Here is a 21,688-nt window from a genome sequence, read left to right as displayed (position 1 = left end):
CCCAGAGGGTCAAGCAATGCCCAGGGGAGCGTTTGAAGGCGCTGAGCGCAGACAGCCAGAGCAGGAGGTGCGCTAGTGCGCAAGGGACGCAGCGCCGCTGGAGGGTGGGGGGTGGGGGCGGCTGACAGCCGTGATGGATGGCTGAGACCGCTGGGGGGCGGCGGGGGGCCCGGGAGCCCGAGGGGGTGGCTGGCCTCGAAGACCTCGGAGCAGGGAAACCGCGGAGGAGGGCGGGGGAGAGCAGGAGCCACCAACGGACTCGCTCCAAGCCCCTCTGCTCCTAGCGAGTCTCCGCACCCACCGCAGCGCGTCCGCAGTGTCCGCGCCACGGCGCCGGGGATTCGGCCGCTGGGACCCCATTCCTGAGGCCTCACTAGGGAAGCTAGCAGAGCTGGCTAGAGAGACTCCCCTCTGCCCCACCCTGGAAACCTCACAGCTATCCCAGAGTACCCAGAGGAAAGGGAAAGGGGAAAGAAAAGAGGGTGATCTTGCTTCCCGTCCTGAAAAGGAACCCATGGGAACGCGAGAGGGAGAAGGAGATTCCGCAAAGTAGAGCTGAAAATCCCCGGAGGAGGTTCGCTTCAGTCGGAGGTCGGATCTCGGGAAGCTTTGGGGGAGGGGGCCCGGACTGCATCAAGTGACCCCTTAAGGAGACATCGCAGCCGGACAGGGCTGTCATATGGCTCCAACTCCCCCCCCCCGGCACCTTCCCCCCACCTTTCAGCTGGAAGTCTCAAAGCGAGGGACTGCAGCAGACTGCGCCCCCCCAACCCCCGCGCTCTGCGCCAGGACGCCAGGGTCCCTTCTCGGGAAAAGAAGCCCTCCTCCCGCCCGTCGAGCTCCACGTCAGCCCATTCTAGCTCTTCCAACCCCTTCCCACCGACTCCCCCGCTTTGCTAGCCCACGTCTGCCCCCCGGCCGTGGGCAGTGGCAAGCCCTCGGCCCCCTGTCCTGGCCCCGGGCGCGGCACATTCCAGCACCTCGCACAGCGCCTGGCGCATTCCAATGGAGCTAGGCTCCAGGCCGACTTGGGCGCCCACCGCCCGGGTCAATCCCAGCCTCGCCTCCGAAGGAGGCGGCCCCCTTCTCTGTCTCTAACCCCAGAGCTGCTTCCTCTCCTCGCCGCCCCCGATCGCTTACCAGGGTTGGCTCCCCCATCGCCGTCCTCGCAGTCCGTCAGGTTGTTTAGCATGGTGGCGGCGCGGCGCCGGGCCCCGGGATGGCTGCGCCGCCTCGCCCGCGCCCCTCTGCCTGCCTTCGCCGCTCTCTCGCTCGCTCTAGCTCTCTCGCTCTCCGCTCCACGGAGGAAGAAGCTGCAGTGCCCGCCCGCCCGGCGCACACACACTCGCACACGGACACACGCTCACACCCGCGCGCGCCCCCTCTCAGCGGCGGCGCGGCTCACCTCATCCCGTATGCAGGAGGCGTGAGCCACTGGCGGGGTTTTGGGAGGGGGGGAGCGAGGGAGGGAGGAAGAAGAGGGAACTAGGGGCGGGCAGTGCGTTCCCGGAGGCCCCCTCTCACGGAACCTGGGGGCTTGCACCAGTGGGATGGAGAGGGTGCTGCGGGGGACGGGGGCCTCGCCTCCCGGGAGCAGACGCAGCTCCGCCCGCCCCCCACTCTCCGGCGCAGGCGGGGCCGGCACGTGGGCAGGTGCCATCCCGCGCCCTAAAAATAACGGCAGGGAACTAGGTCGCGGCCGCGGGGAGGCGGCCCCGCAGCGGCTGCCTGGCCAGGGGTCTGGGCTGACCCCTAGAGGGAAGATGCGGGGATCTGAGGCGGCAGGGGGAGCGCGCCGTGGAATATGGGTCCCTGGAGAGCTTGCCTGCAAAGCTGGGCAGGCCGGCCCTGAAGAACGCTGTGGAATCGTGCCCTCGCCCACAATCGCTGCTCAGGAGGCTGGAGCTAGAGATGTGCGAAGGCCAGAGCCTTTAACTCAAGCACCGTGCTGGCCCCCGGGGCGTCAGGGTCAGGGGCTGAACTGTCTGGCTCATCCTGGCTTAAAATGGGAGGCATGAGTCTGAGGAGTTGCAGCGAACCCTTTCTTTCTGTTTAGACCGATAGAGGTCTCAGCGTCTCACCTCAAAGGCAAATTACTGGAGTCCCAAAACAAGGGACCCCACCCCCACCCCCAAGAAAGGAACCTGGGAAGGAGAGGTGGTGAGGAGGAGAGAAGGCGGCAGTGAGGTTCTGGAGCGCTGATTCCCCACTGGGGATGGTGCAGCCTCTGGGGAGGGCAGGCCGGTCGCAGGCTGGCCAGGAGTGGAGTGGGGGAGGGGAGAATGAGGCCGCCTGTCGGTTTGGGACCAGATTTTCTCCTGGGGCGGGAGTGTCTAATCCCCTAATCCAGGATTGCTTTCTGAGGATTCCAGAGCTGACATGCTTTCTGCGTTCCTCCTCCTCCCTTTGATTGTCCTGGGACCCTCTCAGCACCCCAAGACTCCGGACTCGATCCCATGGGGAAAGATCTCAGGAAGCAGCATCAGCAGTGTGGACCCTTTGAGCCCCAGCAAGATGGAAATATCCAATGAGAAGAGCAGATTTAGGGCAAATGACTTTGAGACTCACTCAAGCTCCCAGCAGTAGCCCTCTAAGTTTCAGGGGAGTTCCAGGCCTGGAGAGGATGGCTTCAATCATTTTAGCTAATGCATAGCTTTCATTTTACAGGTGAAAAAGCTAAGGCTCACTGTTGATGGGGATCGGGGGAAATGACTGCCTATGAACACAATACCCGTGAATGGCAGAACTTGGCCTAGAATCCAGTTTCCTTTATTCCAGCCTAGGACTCTTTTCCTCAACATAACCTCTTTTGAAATGGGTCCTGCCTCCAATAGAAGAGGCAAAAAGGCAGTCATATCCAAACTGCTCAGTGCCTCTCATCCTTGGCTACTAACAGAGGAACAGGGACTGGGTTGGAGATGAACTCTCTCCCTTTTCTTGTGCTCAGGCTTTAGAAGTGCAGGGCCAGAGTGGCCTCTCAGCTTGCAATTGGAGGTGGGCCCAGAGATCTTCAAGGGTCCTAGAAAAAATAAATCTGCACCACTAGCGATCCAGTTCTAGGACGTGAGTTTTTCAGGACCATGGACAGGGCCTGCTGCTCAGATTCTGTTGTCACACATGTCGCTGACTTCAGATTGGATCAACCACCGAGTCTTCAGCAGCTAACTGAAGTGGGACTCTGAGGCATCCTCCAGTAAGATAACCCCTTCACTGGATTTTATGGACACTGGAAGGACTCTTTAGGGTGGAGAGCTAGCTATTCAGACAAGGTGTGAGAACGGGCCTTCTTGGCTTTCCCAGAGAGAAAACCACCCACCCACACATAAAAATTGCAATGAGTTTAAATTGGTGACAGGGGTTAAAGGGATTGCAGGTGGGTAGGCCAGTGTTCAAGAATTTTTCAGCACTGCATTTCACAGACCACCACCACCACCATTATGCTTTTCTACTACTCTGTAGAGACAAGTAATACGGTAAAATGTGTAGTATGTTTGAGAAGTGCTGAGAAATAAATGTTGAGGTTTTTCAGCAATCCTGGGTCTGGGATGTTCCCCTGGGGGTATTTCCCATTTGTGGTCCAGAGCCCTGGCCACTCAGGGAGGGACTGAGCCCACCCACAGAGAAAATCTAGATGGCAAGGGAGTAGATGAAGGCAGGCATGATCCTTTTCCCCTGGGTGTCCCATCTGGGTACCCTCACCAGACCTCCTATCTCGCAAAGCATCCAGGATTCAGGGGATAGTGGTGCTGTCCTGTCCTCTGCCCCGAAACCCTGCATTTCCTTGGGCAAAGCTGGGTTCCTCTCAGGCCCTGAGTATCTCTATCTATAGAATGAAAGAGTGAGGCTGCATAATCCCTGGGCCTTCTTCCCACCCTGAAAATTCTCCATTTATCTCAGACCAAATCCATGGAGCACTTCACGAGGAGCCAAGACCAACTGAGGAGACAGCCACAAGGGGAGACCCCAGTCCTTTGGTTCACAGCCCCCACCTCTCAAGAAGACTGATCCCCATTCTGGTCTCAGGCCAAGCCTCTGCTGTGAGGCTTTCAGAAAACATATTTCAGGCCCTCCTCCACTGGCAGCCTGGCCTTAGCCAGTAAGGGTGACCCTCAGCTCCGAGCCCCAGGAACATGGCTGCAGGCTCAGCACCCCATCCCCGCCGAGAGCCCTCAGAGGATCTAGGGCCAGGGGCATCCTCTCATTAAATCATCACGAGGTGCAGAGCCTGGCACGGGTCTTATTTCTCAACTCTGAGTCTCTAAAATTCATCTCCCCTTCCACTTATGCTTCTCAGAGAGAGAAAGAGAAAAAAAAAAAAGGTCAGGGAAACTGCCTCCTAATATCAGGATTTTGACACTGGAAGGAATTTTGTAAGTTATTTTTTAACCAGTCCTCCTATCTGGGGAAATTGGAAGAAATGGAAAGAAAATAGAAATGGAAAGCTACGAATTTGCTCCATGGGATGAACCTGTGGCAGACTAGGGACTAGAATCTGGCTCCCTGAACTCCAATACAGGGTCCCAGCCACTGAATCAGGACAAGGAGCTGTTTGGAAGAAACTGGAGCCGCTTAACAGGGTCCTCTTTCTATGGAAGGTAGGCGTAGTGTTCCTCTTTCTGGCTCAGTCCCTATCCACCCTGTCTCTATATCATTATCCCCACAGCCTAACCCACCCACCCCCAGCTCTGGCCTCATGGAGCTAAGGCCTTGAACTCCGTTCTTCACTCCTCTCCCCCACTGGGAGGGCCCCTCCTCTGGAACCCAAGCCCTCGCCATGAATTGATGAGTCTGGGGCAGAGCACAGCCCCCCCACACACACACACACAGGGCCCGCCGCAGACACGTCAACCACCATCATCTCCGTGGTAACCGGGGGCTTAATTAACAGGCTGCAGCCCTGTCACCATGGCAATGGCACCCCGACAGCCCCCCATTCCTCTATAGATTCAGTCTATCTTCCCTGTTTCTCAATCAGGACCCCCTTCTCACTGTACCCACCCCCATCCCCACCCCACCTGGAGAAGCTGGAGCCCACAGATCACTCTGGTTCATTGAGAAGAGGGGAGGGGAGGTGAGGGGGATGAGAGAGAGAGAGAGAGCAGCCCATCACCATGGCAACTACAGCCCTGTTCATAACCAGTTTGTTGCCATGGTGATTCCCAAGGCTCACCTTGGGCTGAGGTAGTGGGCAGTGAGGTTCAGAGTCCTGGCTTGAGGAGTGAGTGACCGGAGAACTCCTTGGATAGGCTAGAGATCTCCAGATCAGATATTTATACCAATAATTCAGTGTTGTTCTTCCCAGTTTACAGATAGAGACTGAAACATGAGGTTTGGGTATGGAGGAGGTAGAGAACATCACCTTTCTAGATCATCAAAGAATCTAAGCATTTTTATGGCTAGAAGGACCCTCAGATAGCTTCCTGTTCAACTTCTCTATATACAGCTGGGGAAATTGAGGCCCAGAGAGGGGAAGCAATGTGCCCAAGGCCATTCCACAGAGCCTGGGCTAGAGTGTGGATGGGCTACACTGTGGTCTTGCTCTGTCCCCTTAGCACAAGTTGGCTCCCTCTCACTCCATGGGGACACATCTCAACTCCTCTTAGTCTTAACCAGGCCCATCACTCTTCCCAAGGCTCTGTCTTCCTCGGTGAGAAACAGACATAGCAAGGAGCAATACAAAGGACGGAAGAGTAGCTCAGAGTTGCAACAGTTGATCCCAGGTCCAGCCAAGTAATCATCGATCTTACCATGGTACAGATGAGGCAACTGAGGCATGTGGGCTGCAGCCCAGGATTAGTGGTAGATTCAAGGATCAGCTTTTGAATTGCTTCATTCCTCCCCCATAAGTCATATCCCCTCCTATCCTCTGGCTGCAGGAAGCACCTCCAGGGACAACAAACTCCACTCCCTGGGTCCAGAAGGAAAGACAATGCTTGTATGTAAATGAGCTACAAAACCTCCCCCAATCTTCCCCCACCTTCCACATGCTGCCATTTCTCCCCTAGCACCTGGGTGAGGACAGCTGGTGGGGAGAGCATCCCGCTGGGGCCAGAGCACTGGCTCAAGAACAGCTGGGGGAAAGATACCACCAGATTTTAAGTTCTCCTAGGGAGCTCTTATCTACTTCCCCACGTACTGGCCTACCAAGGAGAGATGCTGGAGGCTGTCTCAGGGCCTAAGAGGTTAAAAATCCATAAAGTAGGGGAAGGGATAGTTAGGGAATTTGGCAAGGTCATGTACACACTGTTAGGTTTACAATGGATAATCATTTTAGAATTAAGGGACCTTAACTCTGCTCAATGTTATGTGCCATCCTCGACGGGAGGGAGGTTTGGGGGAGAATGGATATGTGTGTATGTGTGGCTGAGTTCCTTCCCTGTTCACCTGAAACGACCACAACATTGTTAATCGGCTATACCCCAACACAAAATAACACGTTTCAAGTTTGGGGAAAAAACCCCCAAATTACTCTCAAGATGGAGATGTGCAAGCTCAAGCACACAGGTACCCACCCCACAGACAGACACAGAAACACACACATCAGCATGCCAATCAGCACACTGGCACACAGCAACACACATAAGCACTGACTCACCGACTGTCCCACGGGTCAACAGAGCTAACGTGGGATGCATCTCCCTCAAGACATGCAAAGATACACACACACCGCCTCTGCCATAAGCCCACGGCATTCCAGATTCACATCCAATTTGCACACACACCTGCACACCCAACACTGGGAGCTGTATTTTACTTCAGTATGCAGGAGCTTGGAAATAGGAACAGGAAGACTGAACAGTCGCCTTGAGATAAGAGACAGAGCCATCTTATTTTCAGGCCAGTGGATGGGGAATGGCAGGAGAGAAGGCAAAGGTAGCGGAATTAGGAGCCTACAGCCCCTCCCCCCTCACCTGATGAGTGAGCAGTAAGCACGTACTAAGTGCCCAGCTGAGCACTTGGCAGTCAGAACACAAAGGTAAAAGGATGAGGTCCCTGCCCTGGAGATGTAGGAGACACACAAGTGAATAACTTCCATTCACTGGACATGTGCTATAATGGTGCACTGGGTGGGCAGAAAAGGAATGTCTGCCTCTGCCTGGAAGTGAGAGAAAGTGAAAAAGAGTTTCAGAAAAGGTTAAATGAGCTATAACTTACAGAGTGAGTAGGAGTTTCCCTGGCTAATGGAGGTGGGGAAAATAGGGACAGGCATACCAGGAGCAGATGAGGGGAGATTTTGAATGACTGACTAAAGGGTTTGCCGTTTATCTTATAAATGATGCAGATGCTTATGAACAGGAAGCAGGCAGACCAGTGAGGAGGCTGGGGTCATGGTCACATGAGAGATGATGGATGTTTGGAGCAAGGTGATGATGTCAGAAGGAGAGATGTGGCCAGATTCAGGGTAAGTTTTGAAGGAAGTGACCAAGACATGAGGACCACTCAGATCTGGTGGGAAGAGAAAAGGAGGCATTGATGGCTCCTAGAGTTCTGACTTTTAAATCTGTAAGAATGGTAAGAACATCACTGAAAATGAGAAAAGGGACAGACATTATGGGAAAGAAGAAGAAAGGAAAGAGCCCCCTATAATCCGAGTGACCACGTTCAGTATGCGGTTGGTTCACGAGACTGGAGCCCTGAGGAAATTTAGGCCTCAGTTTGGTCATTTATTCAATGTAGAGGTTCGCCAGATAAAACCTCTAAAAGGGTTTTTGGTGCTTAAGTTTGCTGGGGTCAGGGTGAGCTCACCTGCGGCTCAGCAGCGACCCCTGGTGGCCCGAGGAGGCTCCTCCTCCCCACTTGGGGCCACCTCAAGCCAATTCTCCACCTTCCTTCCAGACCCGAGAGGCATAAGCGGGCCCCTGCGGAGAAGACTGCGTGTGCATCCAGGATGCTAATTCTTCACCGAAGCCTAGAAGGGTCCCTTCCCTCCTCTCTCATCTGTACCCTGCATGTAACTTCCATTATAAGACCACCGCGATGGGTTCTACAGGAAGATGCCCCTGCTCCCGCCAGAGCTGGCTCCACCCACCGTTTGTGGAACTGGAGAAGAGGCAGCTAAGTGAATCCCCGCAGGGACAGGACTAGTGTCCCCACGGATTGCGCCCAGGATCTTAGCTGCCCAGGGTCCCAAACTTCTCTCTCCTGTCTTCTTCGGGGGATCCCCAAGGCGCTGTCCGCGACGCCTCTTGAGGCACTAAGGATTGGAGACCTAGCGACCCAGGTCCTTGTTTCTTCCCTCCGTCGACTCCTCCCGTACCCTACTGGCCTGAACCTTTCCGTGTCTGGTCCCGCCCTTTTCTGTCCGCAAACCGGGACGGTCTTGCCTCCTCCCATTGGCTCTGGACCCACACGGCCCGCCCTCTCCCTCCCTCTAGCCCCGCCTTCTCCCTCGCTATAGCCCCGCCCCCTACCCGAGATGGCCCAGCCCCCAAGGTCCTAGCCTTCATACCATAAGACACGCCCCTCGCCTCTATCCCCGCCCCCTACCCGAGATGATCCCGCCCCCTGACTGCGCCCCGGCCCAGCTTCCGAGGCCCTAGACTTCGTATCATAAGACCCGCCCCCTCGCCTCTAGCTCCACCCTCTTCCGTGTGTCCCCGCCCACCTCGAATTTGGCCCCTCCCCTCACCATTGCCCCTGCAGCCCTCCCCGGTCCCTCAGGGCCCAGCTCCTCTCCCTTCTCCAGCCTTCCGAGGGGACGGACCCTCTCCCCACCGGTCCTGGTCTCTCCCCTCCCAACCAAAGGCCCGCTCGCCGTGGCCACGCCCCTTCATCGCCCCGCCCACCCTACAAGCCCCGCCCCCCGAGGCCTCTACCTTTGGCGTCTCCCCCAGAGAGGCGGCGGCGGCGGTCTGAGGCTGAAGGCCCGTGGAGCCCCGGGTCAGAAGGCCCGGCGGGCCCCGCCGGGGGCAGCGACGTGACGGTGAACCTGCGGCTCATGGTGCGGAGAGGCGCCGGGGGCTGCGGAACCGGCCCGGATCGCACAAGTGGCCGCAACCTGGCTCCGGGAGACAGAGGGAGCGGATTCCCCCTCCCCGCCGGCCGCCGGCCGCCCCCCGCCGGCCGCGGCGCCGCGCAGGGTCCTAGTGCCCGCCTGGCTGTGTGCCTCCGTGTCTGGCCACGTGGCTCTGGGGCCTTGGGCTCTCAATTTCGCTGGAAGCTCTTGAGGGTCCAACCCGCTGGTGAGAGCCACCCCGGCACCAGGCGTCCCCGTGTGTGGCTCCTGGAGCTCGGGTTCTCCTCGTCCAGGTCAGGGCTTCCCTGCTGGCTCAGACAGTAAAGCATCTACCTGCAATGCAGGAGACTCGGGTTCGATCCCTGGATCAGGAAGATCTCCTAGAGAAGGGAATGGCGCTACCCACTCCAGTACTCTTGCCTGGAAAATCCCATGGACGGAGGAGCCTGGTAGGCTACAGTCCATGGGGTTGCAAAGAGTCCGACAGGACTGAGTGACTTCACTTTCAGGTCTCCTAAACTGGATTTCATTCACTCAACATATCTTGATAGCGCCCCTGCGTTTGCGGCACTGGTTGGGGCACTGGGGATATAGCATTGGATGAGATGGACTGGCTTCCTGTCCTCGTGGGGCTTACATTCTAATGAGTGAGAGGAGAAAGATTACAAGTGAGCAAATGCATAGACAGGACAATTTGAGATTGTGGTATATATTAAGACGAAAAGGTGGGGTCAAGGGATAATGACTAAGGGAAAGGACTACTTTAAGGGATGGAGTAAGAGGACCTCTCAGAAGATGTGGTATTTGACTTGAGCCCTCACAGATGAGAAGGAGCCAGCTAAGCAAAGATCTGAGGGAAGAGCCCTCTAGCTGAGAAGATAGCAAGTGCAAGGGATCTAGAACAGTTCAGGGAGCAACAAGAGGGCCAGTGTGTCTGGAGCAGCATGAATGGAGAGGTGAGTGATGGGGCAGAGATGAGGTGGGGGAGAGGAGAGCAGATCATACTGTGACCTGGAGGCTTTGTCAAAGAGTCTGGATTCTTATCTACAAGAGAAGCCATGGGAAGTTTCTGAGTAGGGGAGCAATGTGCTGTGACTTACATGTTAACAGGATCACTCTGGCTGCTGGGTGAGGACTCAGCTAAGGGCAGGAGTGGAAGCTGGGAGTCTAATTAGGAGGCTCCTGCAACGACCAGGTAAGAGGCGATGATCGCCAGGCTGGGGTGGTGGCAGTCCAGTTTCGGATACATTTTGGAAGTAGAAACCTACACGACCTGCTGCTGGATGGTACATTGCATGTAAAGGAAAGAGGAGTCAAGGAGGGCTCCTGGACTCTCATGCACTGCTGGTGGGAGTATAGTTGGGCAAAATCACTTTGGATAATTGTTCAGTCAGCTAAAGCTGAGCCTAATTAGACATGCCTGTCTACTCAGCAATTCCACTCCAAGGTTTGTACCCCAAGGAAGTGACAGCTCCTGTTGACCAAAAGACATTGACAAGATTGTTCATAGCAGTATTATTCACGATAGCCTCAAACTGAAAGTTACCCAAGTGCCCATCAGCAGTAAAATGGACAAATAAGTAGTGGTACGTTCATAGAGTGAGTACCATAGTGGGAATGAACAATCTTATAATTCACAAACAATATGGATAAACCTGACAAATATCATATGGAACAAAAGCCAAACACAAAAGAGTGTATTTGTTGTTCTTTGACTAGGTCATGTTCAACTTTTTGTGACCCCACGGACTACAGCACGCCAGGCTTCCCTGTCCTTCACCATCTCCCGGAATTTTCTCTCCAGAGTCTTCTCCAACACCACAGTTCAAAAGGGGGGAGGGGGTAGTGATTAAAAGGGGGCATAAGGAAGCTTTTAGTGTGCTCAAAATATTTTATTTCTTGATTTGGATGTTAATGAGACAGTCATGTTCAGTTTATGAAAATGTATTGAAATGTACACTTATGAAGGGTCTACCTGTCTGTATGTTTGTTACGTTAGAGCAACATTTCTCAGCTTGGGGCATTGTTGCCCACCAAGGAACAGTTGGCAATATCCAGAGACCTTTTTGGTTGTCACAACTGGAGGAGGATGGTACTGGCATCCAGTGGGTAGAGACTGTGTGGACTTGAGCCACAGATACACCATCATGTCCCTTCACTCACCTGTATGTTACAGCCCAAGACAGAGAGAGGGAGGGAGACTGACCCTGAATGGGCCTAGCATCTGTCCATGGATCCCACTACCTCCTGGAGGAAGACATCAAGCCTCCCAGAATGTATGTACCATCCCCCACAACAAAGAATAATTCAGTTCAAATTGTCAATAGTGCCAAGGGTGAGAAACTGTGTGCCAGGATAAGGAGCTGAACATGGATGAGTGTGTTTGGAAGGTGGAGCCCAAGAGCTCAGTTGGAACAGGTAGGCTGAGATGCCTCTTCGGCTCCCAAGAAAGATCGGAGTCAAGTTCAGGGGAGAGGACAATGCTGGGGATGTGCATTACAGAGTCTTTAGCAGAGAGATGCTATTTAAAGCTGCGGGACTAGACGAGATCACAAGGAATGAGTATACACAGAGAAGATGTCAAGGGACTGAACACAGGGGCATGCCATCATTTAGAGACTGGAAAGCAGGAGATCAAGCCAATGAGAGAGGAAGAGAACCCATAGAAAGGGTTGATCCAGGGACCAAGTGAAGAAAAATTTCAGGAAGAAAAGGCATTATCCACTGAGTCCAACAAGTCAAGAGATGGTATGAAATGAGCCCAGAGAAGTACCCACTGGATCTGGCTAAGGAAGATCACAGGTGTTAAAGAGAGTGATTTCAGTGGGAGTGGAGTGAGAACTAGGCTGCAAACAACTGAGGCGAGAATGGGAGACGTGAGTCTAGACTGTACTTTGGGGAAGTTTTCCTGTAGTTGGGGGTGGGGACTAGAGAAATGGAACAGAACTGAGAGAGAGAGAGGCCCAGAGAGATTTTAAACAAGTGATATTAAGGAACATTTGTATTCCAGTGGGAGCAGATCCTTCCTGAGTGAGAAATGGGTGAGTTAGGAGAGAGGGCCCCACCCACAGGAATCTTAGGAGAAAGTTCTCTAAAGCTCTCTTTAAACTCCCACTTGACCCCGGGTGAGGATGATGATCAAAGCTGACCAAGGCCATCACCTCCACTCACCTGCGACAACCCTTCGGTCAAGTTCCTCAGCTTTCCTGGAAGATCAAATCCATGCTCCTCAGCCTGCCACTTAGACCTTCTCTCATCTAGCCCAGACCACCCATCCCTATTTCAACCATTCCAGAACCCTCTCTGCTCAAACCACACGTTAGAGTTCTGAGCTATTTCTAGTTGCCCCAAATGCCCCCTTCATTGGAAGGACTGATGCTGAAGCTGAAACTCCAATACTTTAGCCACCTGATGCGAAGAACTGACTCATTGGAAAAGACCCTGATGCTGGGAAAGCTTGAAGGCGGAGGGAGAAGGTGACGACAGAGAGTGAGATGGTTGGATAGCATCACTGACTCAATGGACATGAGTTTGAGCAAGCTTCAGGAGTTGGTGATGGACAGGGAAGCCTGGCGTGCTGCAGTCCATGGGGTCGCAAAGAGTCGGACACGGCTGAGCGACTGAAATGAACTGAACTGAAATGCCATCTTGCTTTTTCTGTCCTCCCAGCTTTTGCCCCTAGAGCTCACATTCCAATCCCAGGGTCATCACTTACCAGCTCAGAGAGTGTAGGTGAGCTATGTAGCTCTATGCCAGCAGTTACCCCATTTATAAAGCGGGGTAGGGAGTGATGGCAATGGTAATAGTACCTGTAAGGTTAAGAGCAGTACCTGTCTCATAGAGTTGTGGGGTTTTCTTAAACTTTTTGTTTTATATTGGAGTATAGCTGATTAACAATGTTGTGGTAGTTTCAGGTGAACAGCAGAGAGACTCAGCCATACATATATGTGTATCCATTCTCTCATAGGGTTGTTTTAAGGACTGGCCATGTTAACGCACTAAAGCATGTGAAACAGTGCCTGGCATATAGTCAGTGCTGTCCTAGGAGTAATTCCTATCATCATGTATGTCACCCGGATTTTCTTTATCCACTGCCTTACATCTGCTCACTTAGGTTGTTGCCAGTTTCTCAGTCTCTGAACGGTGCTGCAGTTTACATTCATCAAGGTGTTGCTTTGTGCACACATACGTGAGGGTTAGAGTAGGAACATATCTAGGCTTAATGGTTAAGACAGTCCTCCTTGCACAGGAAGAAACTCTTGCTCACCCTTCCGGATTCAGTTCAAGCTCAGATGTCCTCTTGGCTGAGAAAGGTTTCCTGACTTCAACCATAACATGCAGAATCACACACACACACCATTATTCTAGAATAAAGGGTCACACCTGCAAGTGTGATCCCCCATCAGCCACAGGATCATCACCCTTGTAACTAAGGTGGACTTTCTGAGAATGGAGATGGAGTTTGGAGCCTGCATTTTAAGCAAGTTTTGAGGGCTCTCGTGTACCTGAGAATCTGAGGGCCACTGAGCGGTCCTTGAGAGGAGAAACGTTCAGCTCATTTCTCTATCCCCAGGGCCCAGCACAAGGCCCGGCTCCATGTCAGAGCTCAATAAATGTTTGATGAATGAATATTAGGCTGGCCATTTCCTCAGCTATAAAATAGGAATAATTACATTATACCTTCCTAATAGGAAGGATTGAACGTTAATATTTATGAAGTGTTTTAGAACACCGCCTGGCGCATAATAAGCTCTCTGCTGGTTCCATACATACATGCAGGCATGCATACCATACATAAATCTGCTCCTCAAGGTTAAAGAATCCACATTTATTAAAAACATTCTAACAAGAAAGGAAGGTGGGAAGAGAGGGCCCAGCCCACCTCCCCTCCTCCTCGTCCTTCAGAACAGATCCACTAGTTGGGATCCGGCAGACTGGCTCATTCCCTATTGGCAGGGTCCCCGAGGGGGCCCCCACTGCAGTGCTGAAGCAGGCTCGGGAGCCCTAGTCCTCAGGGCACTTCAGGAGGTCGAAGGTCACGTAGCCCACATAGTCCACCTGATTCACCTCATTCCGGGAACTCACACGCCAGAAGAAGTGATCCTGGCAGAAGTAAGCTTTCTCTGCAAGGGAGAAAGTGGACCAAGAGCGGTGATTCCAGCTCTCCCCACACACAGACGAAAACAGGAGTATGGTCTTTACAATCACGCTTCCTGCCCTTTCAAAATCTTTCCAAGGTTTCCATAGGACATGTTTGTTCCCCACCCCACTCCGGAGATGCTGGAGGGCACAGACCTCCAGGTCCAGCACTGGCACAGGGCCTGGCACACAGTCGATACTCAGAACAATTCATTCAACAAGTCCCATTCATCCATCCAGCATTCATCATGCCAAGCACTGTTAGAGACACTGGGGATACAGCGGAGGGAAAATGCAGGCTTGATCTCAGTTCTTTGGGTGCTTACATGCTGGTGGGGTAAGACATATGATTAACAAGCAAATGCATAAGTAAAGGAGGTTGGTTTTGACAATAGGGAAAGCGATGAAGGAAATGTCAGTGAGCAGTCGAGTGAATAGATGATGAGGGCCAGAGAAGGCCTCTCTGAAGAGGTGGCCTGAGTGCTGAGACCTGAAGGCTGAGAGGGAGGCATCCCAGTGACAATCTGGGGAAAAAGCCTTCCAGGCAGAGGGAACAACTGGCACAAAGGCCCTAAGCTGGGAATGACCTTGGTGTGTTCAAAGAACAGCCAGAGGCTGGTGTGAGTGGAGCAGAGCAAAGGGAATGACAGGAGTAGTGGGAGGGGGTGGGGAGGGGGGAGGAGAGGGGTCAGATCAGGTTGCGTTAGTGCCTTCGACCTTGCATGCCCTCCCCCTCCTGGCCCCTCCCTACTCTCAGAAAATATATTTGAAGGTATTGGACAGCCCGCATGGCTTGGACTAGGGTGTCTGCAAAGGAGGTTGTAAATATTTCGGAGGCTGAGCCAACAGCAGTTGTCCGCTGACTGGGGATGAGCAGTGGGAAAGAGAAAGGGTTAACTCCAGCTACCATCCCCATTTTACAGATGGGGAAACTGAGGCTCTGAATAGCAGTGACTTGCCCAAAGTCACACACATACGCATCTATGAAATGTGTTATTTATCACTGTATTCCCAGTGGCAGCATGGTGCCTTGCATATTACAGCACTTGATAAATATGGTCTAATAAAACCTCCATGCAAACCAGGTGTCCTGTGCTATAGGGAAAAGAGCTTCCAGCTGAGAGGCAGGAAATCTGGGTTCTAGTTCTGGTTGTGGCCCTGTGTCCTCAAATGGCCTGGGAAGATCCCTGACTCTGCGGGGAACTCATCAATGCGGGGCATTTGCCTCAGTCTCCACCGGCTTTTTCTTTCTGGCTCGGAACTTGAACAATCACTAAGGCAGGGCTTCCCTGGCGGCTCAGATGGTAAAGAACTGCCTGCAATGTGGAAGACCCGGGTTTGATCCCTGGATGGGAAAGATCCCCTGGAAAAGAGAATGGCTACCCACTCCAGTATTCTTGCCTGGAGAATTCCATGGACAGAGGAGCCTGGCGGGCTACAATCTATGGGGTCACAAAGAGTCAGACACAACTGAGCGACTAACAACACAGGGTAGGGGAACCTACCGTGGGAGGTATCTCTGGGAGGGATCCACCCCCGACCCTGGCTCTCAGCCCTCACCTTGGTACTGAAAGATGTCGTGCGTGCTAATGGGCACCCCGGGGAACATCTGGTCCACGGGGGTGACGCTCTGGGGATCCACCTTCTGTGTCTTCACGTCGAACCTGCAGGACGGCACCGAGGAGACAGGCGCTGAGCCAACGGGAAGGCGGATGGCGCCCGGGCTCCCCCTGCTGGCGTTCCCTGGGAATCTCACCTCCAGAAGCTCTGCCCGCTGAACAGCAGCACCTTACCCCCAGGGCGCGGGAGGGCCCCGGTGACCTGGGCCACTTCCGGGCCCAGGCCCAACTTGTCCAGACGCCTCGGGCCTAGCACCGACGCGCCGGTGTACACCCACACTTGGCGCCCTGCCGGAGAAAGGCTCACATCGGTCTGGGGGCAGGGAGTGGGGTACACACCCCCCTTGAATGTCAAGAGGGAAAACGCAGGGAGGCCGGCCTTTCCGCTCCAGGCAGTCCGAGCAGAGCCCCTCGGTAGGACTGTGCCAGGGTGCTGTGAGGAGGGCTGAAATTCAGCCCTGCTAAATTTGTTTAGGGCTTCCCTGGTGGCTCAGACGGTAAAGAATCTGCCTGCAATGAGGGATACCCGGGTTCGATCCCTGGGTGGGGAAGATCCCCTGGAGAAAGAAATGGCAACCCACCCCAGTCTTCTTGCCTGGAAAATCCCCATGGACAGAGGAACCTGTTGGGCTACAGTCCACAGGGTCGCAAAGAGTCGGACACGACTGAGCGACCAAGCACAGCACAGGGGAGGGAGAAAGACGGAAACTAACCAGAGAAGAAGAAAATCTTCTTGGTGAGCGGATCCTCGAAGGCGGAGTCCAGCTTTCGGGGCAGCGCAGGCCACGTGCTCTTGACAAGAAAGGGACCCTGCACCCGGCGGCCCCCTCCCCCAGAGAGTTTCCAGTACTTCCTGGGGACGCGAAAAGAGAGGGTGGGGGCACTGAGCCTGGAACCAACAGCCAGTGGGCGGGGAGACACAGGCAGGTCCCGCCTCCAAGCCCCCGCCCACGACCGCGCAGCCCCGCCCCTCACCCAGCCTTGAAGAAATGCAGGCGGTTCCCAATCTCCGCGATGGCGTCGAAGATGTCCACGTTGCAGACGTCCTCCGCTGGATCCGGGGACTCTGTCGGGGCCGCAGAAGGGCCTGCCGTGGGAGGACCCGTGGGGCCAGCTGCCGGGGGCCCTGTGGGGCCAGTAGTGGGGCCCTCTGAGGGGCGGGCGGTGGGAGGCCCCGTGACGCAGACCGTTGGGGGAGCGGTGGGCTGGGGTTCGGCGGTGGTGGTGGCCGGAGGCCGTGGTTCAGGCTCAGGGCGAGGACCTGAAAAGCGATACCGCGTAAGACATATCGCTGTTCTTGCATCTCTGTGCCTTTGGGTATCTGCTCCCTGGTGCCTACCTGGAGGTCCCTGGCGCTCTCCCCACTTCAGATGTTGGATCCTGCCTTCCCCCAACCCCGGGCTGGCAGCTTCCTTTCACATACTCACCCCCACCCCCAGGCTGATGGGAGAGAAGCCTTTTTTGAGCTCTCAAACTGGGTGCCAAACAGTGCTGGGAGCTTTATAAATGCACATTAGCTCCTTTGATCTTCAGAAGGGGAAAAAAAAAAAAAAAACTATGGAGCAGATTCTTTAATATTTTCATTGTTTTGATGTGTAAACTAATGATAATAAGTGGTGATAATAAAACTATCAAACATTTATATGGTGCTTGCTATATTCCAGGCATTATTCTAACTCACTTCAGTCTCCTAACAACCCTATGAGGCAGGTGTTAGCCCCACTTTACAGACGAGAAAGTTGAGGGGTGAAGTAACCTATCCAACGCCATCTAGCCGGATGGTGGCTGGACCGGCTTTTGAACCTATTCGGTCTCACTCTAGAGTCCGGGCTCTTTATTATCATCTCCAAGCACTGACCTGGCAGCAGTTGTACCCACCAGCCTCAAGGGCTCTCAAAGATAGATATCAGAGTCCTAACTCTCCCCTCCTCCCTATTCTCCGGGTGTTCCGAGCCGGCAGAACCTAGCCCTTCCCTCTCCTCCCTCTATCCCTGCCCCATGCCCTCACCATACAGATGCTGGATGCCCTGAACATCGTCCCTATGCAGGGGGTGCTCCTCGGTGAATCTGTACATGGGGTACATGAGCGCCTCTGGCACGGAGGAGTGATCTAAGCCCAGCGCGTGGCCAAACTCGTGTGCGGCCACAAGGAACAGGCTGTATCCTGGACGAAAGAAGGGAGCCTGAGCTCAGAGCCCTGGGCCGAGCTCCCAGCCCCGGGCATCCCTCCCGGTCACCACTGCCCGGGCTGAGGCCCCAGCCACGGAACCTCGGCACCCCGCCCACCTTGATCCGGGCAGAAGCCCCACTTCTTGTCTTTGTCGAAGTTGGAGGTGGTGGCGCACCAGAGGTGCCCATCATTGCGACCCTCTCTGGTGCAGGCCGAGTATTCCTTGCCCAGGAAGGTGAAGGGGAAGACGCACAGCTCTCCCGCCGCGTTGCCCCCGGTCACCGTCGCATCGACTGGAGAGACCAGAGCCTCGGGTGAGCCAAGTGGAGGTGGGGTGTGGGAGGCAATGAAGAGCCAGGGGCGGGCCAATCGAGGAGCTAGAAAAACTAGGAGGCTTATTTTAAAAGCCCAGGGGGAGTTGTGGGGCACCGCCGACATCTGGCTAGAATAATGGGCAGGGCCTGGGGATCGCAGACCTAGGAGGAGGCTGCAAGCCTGGCTAAAAGGCCAAGCCTCCGCGGATGCAGCGGCGGCATCTGGAAGGCTGGGGGAGGAGCTGCGGCGACGGCAGGCCGAGTCAAGGCCGCCCTGAGCGCCGACAGGAGCGGGAAGACAAAGGACGAGTGGAAGGGCCACGCTCGGGAACCAACGCGGAATGAGGAGGCGAGGCTGAATCAGATAGGTGGGTCAGAGGTACCTCGGGTCGGGCAGAAGCCGTAGAGCTTGTCCTGGTCGTAGTTAGCAGTGGTGGCGCACCAGCGGTAGCCGTCGGAGCGACCATCGGAGGTACAGGCGGAGTAGGTGCGGCCCTCGAAGGTGAACGGGAAGACGCAGGGCTTGCCGTCCGCATTGCCGTCCTGGGTGTAGAGTCCTGGGAGGCCCACACGATTAACTGAAGGTGCCGCCAGTTTACTGACCCACGAGCCACCTGTGTCCTCCTCCCCTTTCTCGCCTCGTCTCACAGATGAGGGAACTGGGCCCAGAGAACAGGAGAGGGGTTCGCAGGAGCTGGGATTAAGAGCCGGCGCTCTGGACCCTCGGGAGGGTGGGCACTCACTCTCGCTGGGGCAGAAGCCGAACTGGCGGTCGGCGTCGTAGTCAGCGGTGGTGCTGCACCAGAGCATGTCGTCGGAACGGCCGTCCGTGGTGCAGGAGGAGTAGGAGCGGCCCTCGAAGGTGAAGGGGAAGTGGCAGGCGGCGCCCTTCGCGTTTCCGAAGTAGGTCGGGATCACTGCGGGAAAGGAGGACTGGGGTCAGGGGGACTGGTGATGCGCGTGAGAGGAGAAGGGAGTGGGGGCCGGGGCAGCTCGGGATCTCACCAACGCCTTTGCCCAGAGACCATAACTCTTCATCGTCGAAGTGGGCATCTCCCTGAATGCCTGAGCCAGGAGGAAAGGCGTGTGCCAGGAGCCCGTTCTTTCCATCGAAGGGATACCCATCTCCGTGCTCTGAAGAAGCGAGTGGAGAAGAGAGTGAGCCGCGTACGGTTGCGCAGGTTGTGCACTGCCCAAGGACGCTGGCCTAACTGCGAGCTAAAATCCGGTCTGAGAGCTGCTGTCCAACATTTACTGTCCCAGTGCAGTGAGGTGTCGGTCAGGAGGGGGCGACATAAGGGCGAGCGGCCGCCAGAGCGTCGGGGACAGGCAAGAGAAATCCAGGTCCAGGCCCTCCTCTCGTCTCTCTTTGATCCTCCCACCTCTGTCCCCATCTCAGATTCTCCCGGTTTCCCCCTTCTTCGCGTCCTCACCTCTAACACCAAACTGGATGACGATGTCGGCTTCGCGGCCGTATACTCGAGTAAAGGTGAGCGGCGTCACCGCGCTCCAGAGCGCGAAAGCGCGGGCAAAGGCGTCGTCAATCACGTCGCGCGGCAGGTCTTCCGAGTAATTTTGGATCCTGGAGGGAAAGGGCAGGAGGATAAAGGGCCGAAGTGAGAGGCGGGAGCCGGGCCAGCAGCGCCACCCGGTGTCTCCGCGACTTCAGATACACAGCGCTGCCTGCGCTCCACGCTTTCAGCTCGAAATCACTTTCAGACGCATTTTTCTCTATGGAGTCAGTTGGCGAGGTCCATTCCCCCGACGGGGGAGACGGAGGCTCCGAGGGGGTGCCACTTGCCTCAAGGCGGGCACATTCAGTGAAAGCCATGGACTGGCCTAAGACGGGATGTGTTTGCCAACGGGCGGCGCTCGGGAACCCGCCTCTCGCCACCCTCTGCGCGCCGCTCGCCCCCGCGGGGCCCAGCCGCGCACCAGTAGGTGATGTTGTGATGGTGCCACTTGAGTTCGCCCTCAAAGGTCTGGAATCCGCCCAGGTCTGGGACGCCGCAGCGCGGGGCTCGCATGGCGTCCAGGGTGGTGCTGTCCAGCTCGCCAGTCTCGGGCAGGGACAGGCGGCGCTGGAAGCTCAGCAGAGCTCGCCGCAGGGACTGGCCGTCCTCGCTCAGCTCTGCCGCAGGAGTGTAGCCATAGCGGTACAGGTATTCCTGAGGAAGGAAGGGCAGAGATGTGGCAGAGCCCCGATGCTCTTTCTCTGCCCTACTGAGCCAGGACTCCAACCCTCTCCGCTCTCGGGGACTAGCAATGAGACATTATATCCAGTACTTGGTACCCTGGATACCAGGGCTTGTGCCCACCCCAAGAATCTCCCCTCCATGTGGACATCCTCAGCTCCATTCCACTCCAGGATGCCCCTGTGCAGTGCCTACCTCAGAGCCCCTTAGGGTTTCCCCCTGTTTGCCCTCAGCCCATTGCCACTCCAGACCCCCCCAGTGCCCCTTCACCATTTCCCAGTGCCCATGCCCATCTAGGAGACCCTCATTAGCCTGTTTCCAGCAGTCCCTGTCCAGAATCTCCCAGAGCCCATTCTGAGTGCTCTGTTCTCCAGAGGTGCCCATCACCAGCCCCCGACACACACACAACAAGCCCCAGAGTATCTCGTCCGAGACCCCGCGCCCTTCCTGGGACTCCAGGCCAACCCTTCTCAGCTCTAAATGGGGGAGTGTGCCTACCTCTGCCAGCTGCCTGTTGGTGAGGCTGGTTCGTCGTTCTCCTGGGAAGACCACAACGGTGGGCTGGCGTGGGCTGGGGGCGGCAGAGCAGCAGGCTAGCACCAGGAGTGCCAGGACCAAGGGCTGCCGGGGGCTCATGGTGAGGCTGGCACTTGGTCTGGCTGCAGCTGCCCTCCTGGGGGCTTTAAAGAGGCTGTCAACTGAATCAGTGACCCCGCCCCTCTCTGACAGGCCACTGGCAAGAGCTGACTCAGGGCATGGCGTGCGTGTGTGTGTGTGTGTGTGTGTGTGTGTGTGTGTGTGTGTTGGGCAGTCCCAGCATGAGAAGGCAAGGAAAGGGCTTACACCACCTCCCCCCTCTCCCTCCTGCCCACAGCCCCCATTGCCGAGTCAGGCAGGACCCCAGACCCAACAGGAAACCACAGGCCCACAAGGGAAGGATTGGGTTTTGCAAACTGCAGAGCTTGTGAGAACTGCGTGAGAGGGAGGGAGGGAGGCAGGGCTGGCTGGAGGACTCCCTGAGCCCTCATCGGAAGACCCCTGAGAGATCAGCCTAAGGAAGAAGGATGGAAAGTTCCCGAGACTTCCGTCTGAGCCAGACGATCCCCACTTCCTGATCAGACGCCCTCCGTGGACCCTCCTCACACTCCCAGGCTCTGCCCTCTTCTCCCTGAAGTCTGCCTTGACTCAGCTTCCTCTCCCTGCTCCACCTGGGGGCAGAAGGAGTGAGCTCCGCTTGGTGGAAATCGGGGAATTCCATGGAGACAATTCCTGGTCTTCAACAGGCTGGATCCTTG

The 21,688-nt window shown here is 55.6% G+C and overlaps 2 protein-coding genes across 4 annotated transcripts in view; both read right to left on the bottom strand.

Moving 5' to 3' along the window:
- The window catches only part of SLC12A5 (solute carrier family 12 member 5), a 36,715-nt gene extending 27,693 nt beyond the window's left edge, over positions 1 to 9,022 (bottom strand). For 2 of the 3 annotated variants that reach the window (XM_042230213.2, XM_042230214.2), the window contains exon 1: positions 8,817 to 9,022. In XM_042230213.2, the coding sequence (XP_042086147.1) occupies positions 8,817 to 8,940 (124 nt within the window). In that variant the 5' untranslated portion in view covers positions 8,941 to 9,022. Of the gene's footprint in view, positions 1 to 1,140; positions 1,280 to 8,816 lie in introns of those variants that run through there. The other variant, XM_027977264.3, reaches the window with a different exon arrangement.
- Positions 9,023 to 13,763: 4,741 nt separating this feature from the next.
- MMP9 (matrix metallopeptidase 9) lies at positions 13,764 to 21,050 on the bottom strand. The gene is made up of 13 exons (XM_004014614.5): positions 20,892 to 21,050; positions 20,134 to 20,366; positions 19,632 to 19,780; positions 19,204 to 19,332; positions 18,942 to 19,115; positions 18,582 to 18,755; positions 18,001 to 18,177; positions 17,723 to 17,878; positions 16,690 to 16,975; positions 16,428 to 16,567; positions 15,852 to 16,002; positions 15,656 to 15,759; positions 13,764 to 14,079 (listed from the first exon to the last, which is right to left on the bottom strand). Exons 1-13 carry the CDS (start codon positions 21,027 to 21,029, stop codon positions 13,961 to 13,963), a joined length of 2,130 nt encoding a protein of 709 aa, XP_004014663.3. The 5' UTR covers positions 21,030 to 21,050; the 3' UTR covers positions 13,764 to 13,960.
- Between the last annotated feature and the right edge of the window lie 638 nt (positions 21,051 to 21,688).

Source organism: Ovis aries, chromosome 13 (genome assembly GCF_016772045.2).
Source record: "Ovis aries strain OAR_USU_Benz2616 breed Rambouillet chromosome 13, ARS-UI_Ramb_v3.0, whole genome shotgun sequence".
Lineage (NCBI taxonomy): Eukaryota > Metazoa > Chordata > Mammalia > Artiodactyla > Bovidae > Ovis > Ovis aries.
This window is presented reverse-complemented; position numbering and strand designations above follow the sequence as displayed.

Bases quoted from the DNA above. Each gene is read 5' to 3' on its own strand.
- MMP9 (XM_004014614.5), bottom strand. From the start codon at position 21,029: ATGAGCCCCCGGCAGCCCTTGGTCCTGGCACTCCTGGTGCTAGCCTGC. The intron at 19,333-19,631 runs GTGAGGACGCGA...TCGCTTCTTCAG, and splicing joins CATCCAGTTTGGTGTTAGAG to AGCACGGAGATGGGTATCCC. The intron at 16,568-16,689 runs GTGAGGGGCGGG...TCGCGTCCCCAG, and splicing joins CTGCATTTCTTCAAGGCTGG to GAAGTACTGGAAACTCTCTG.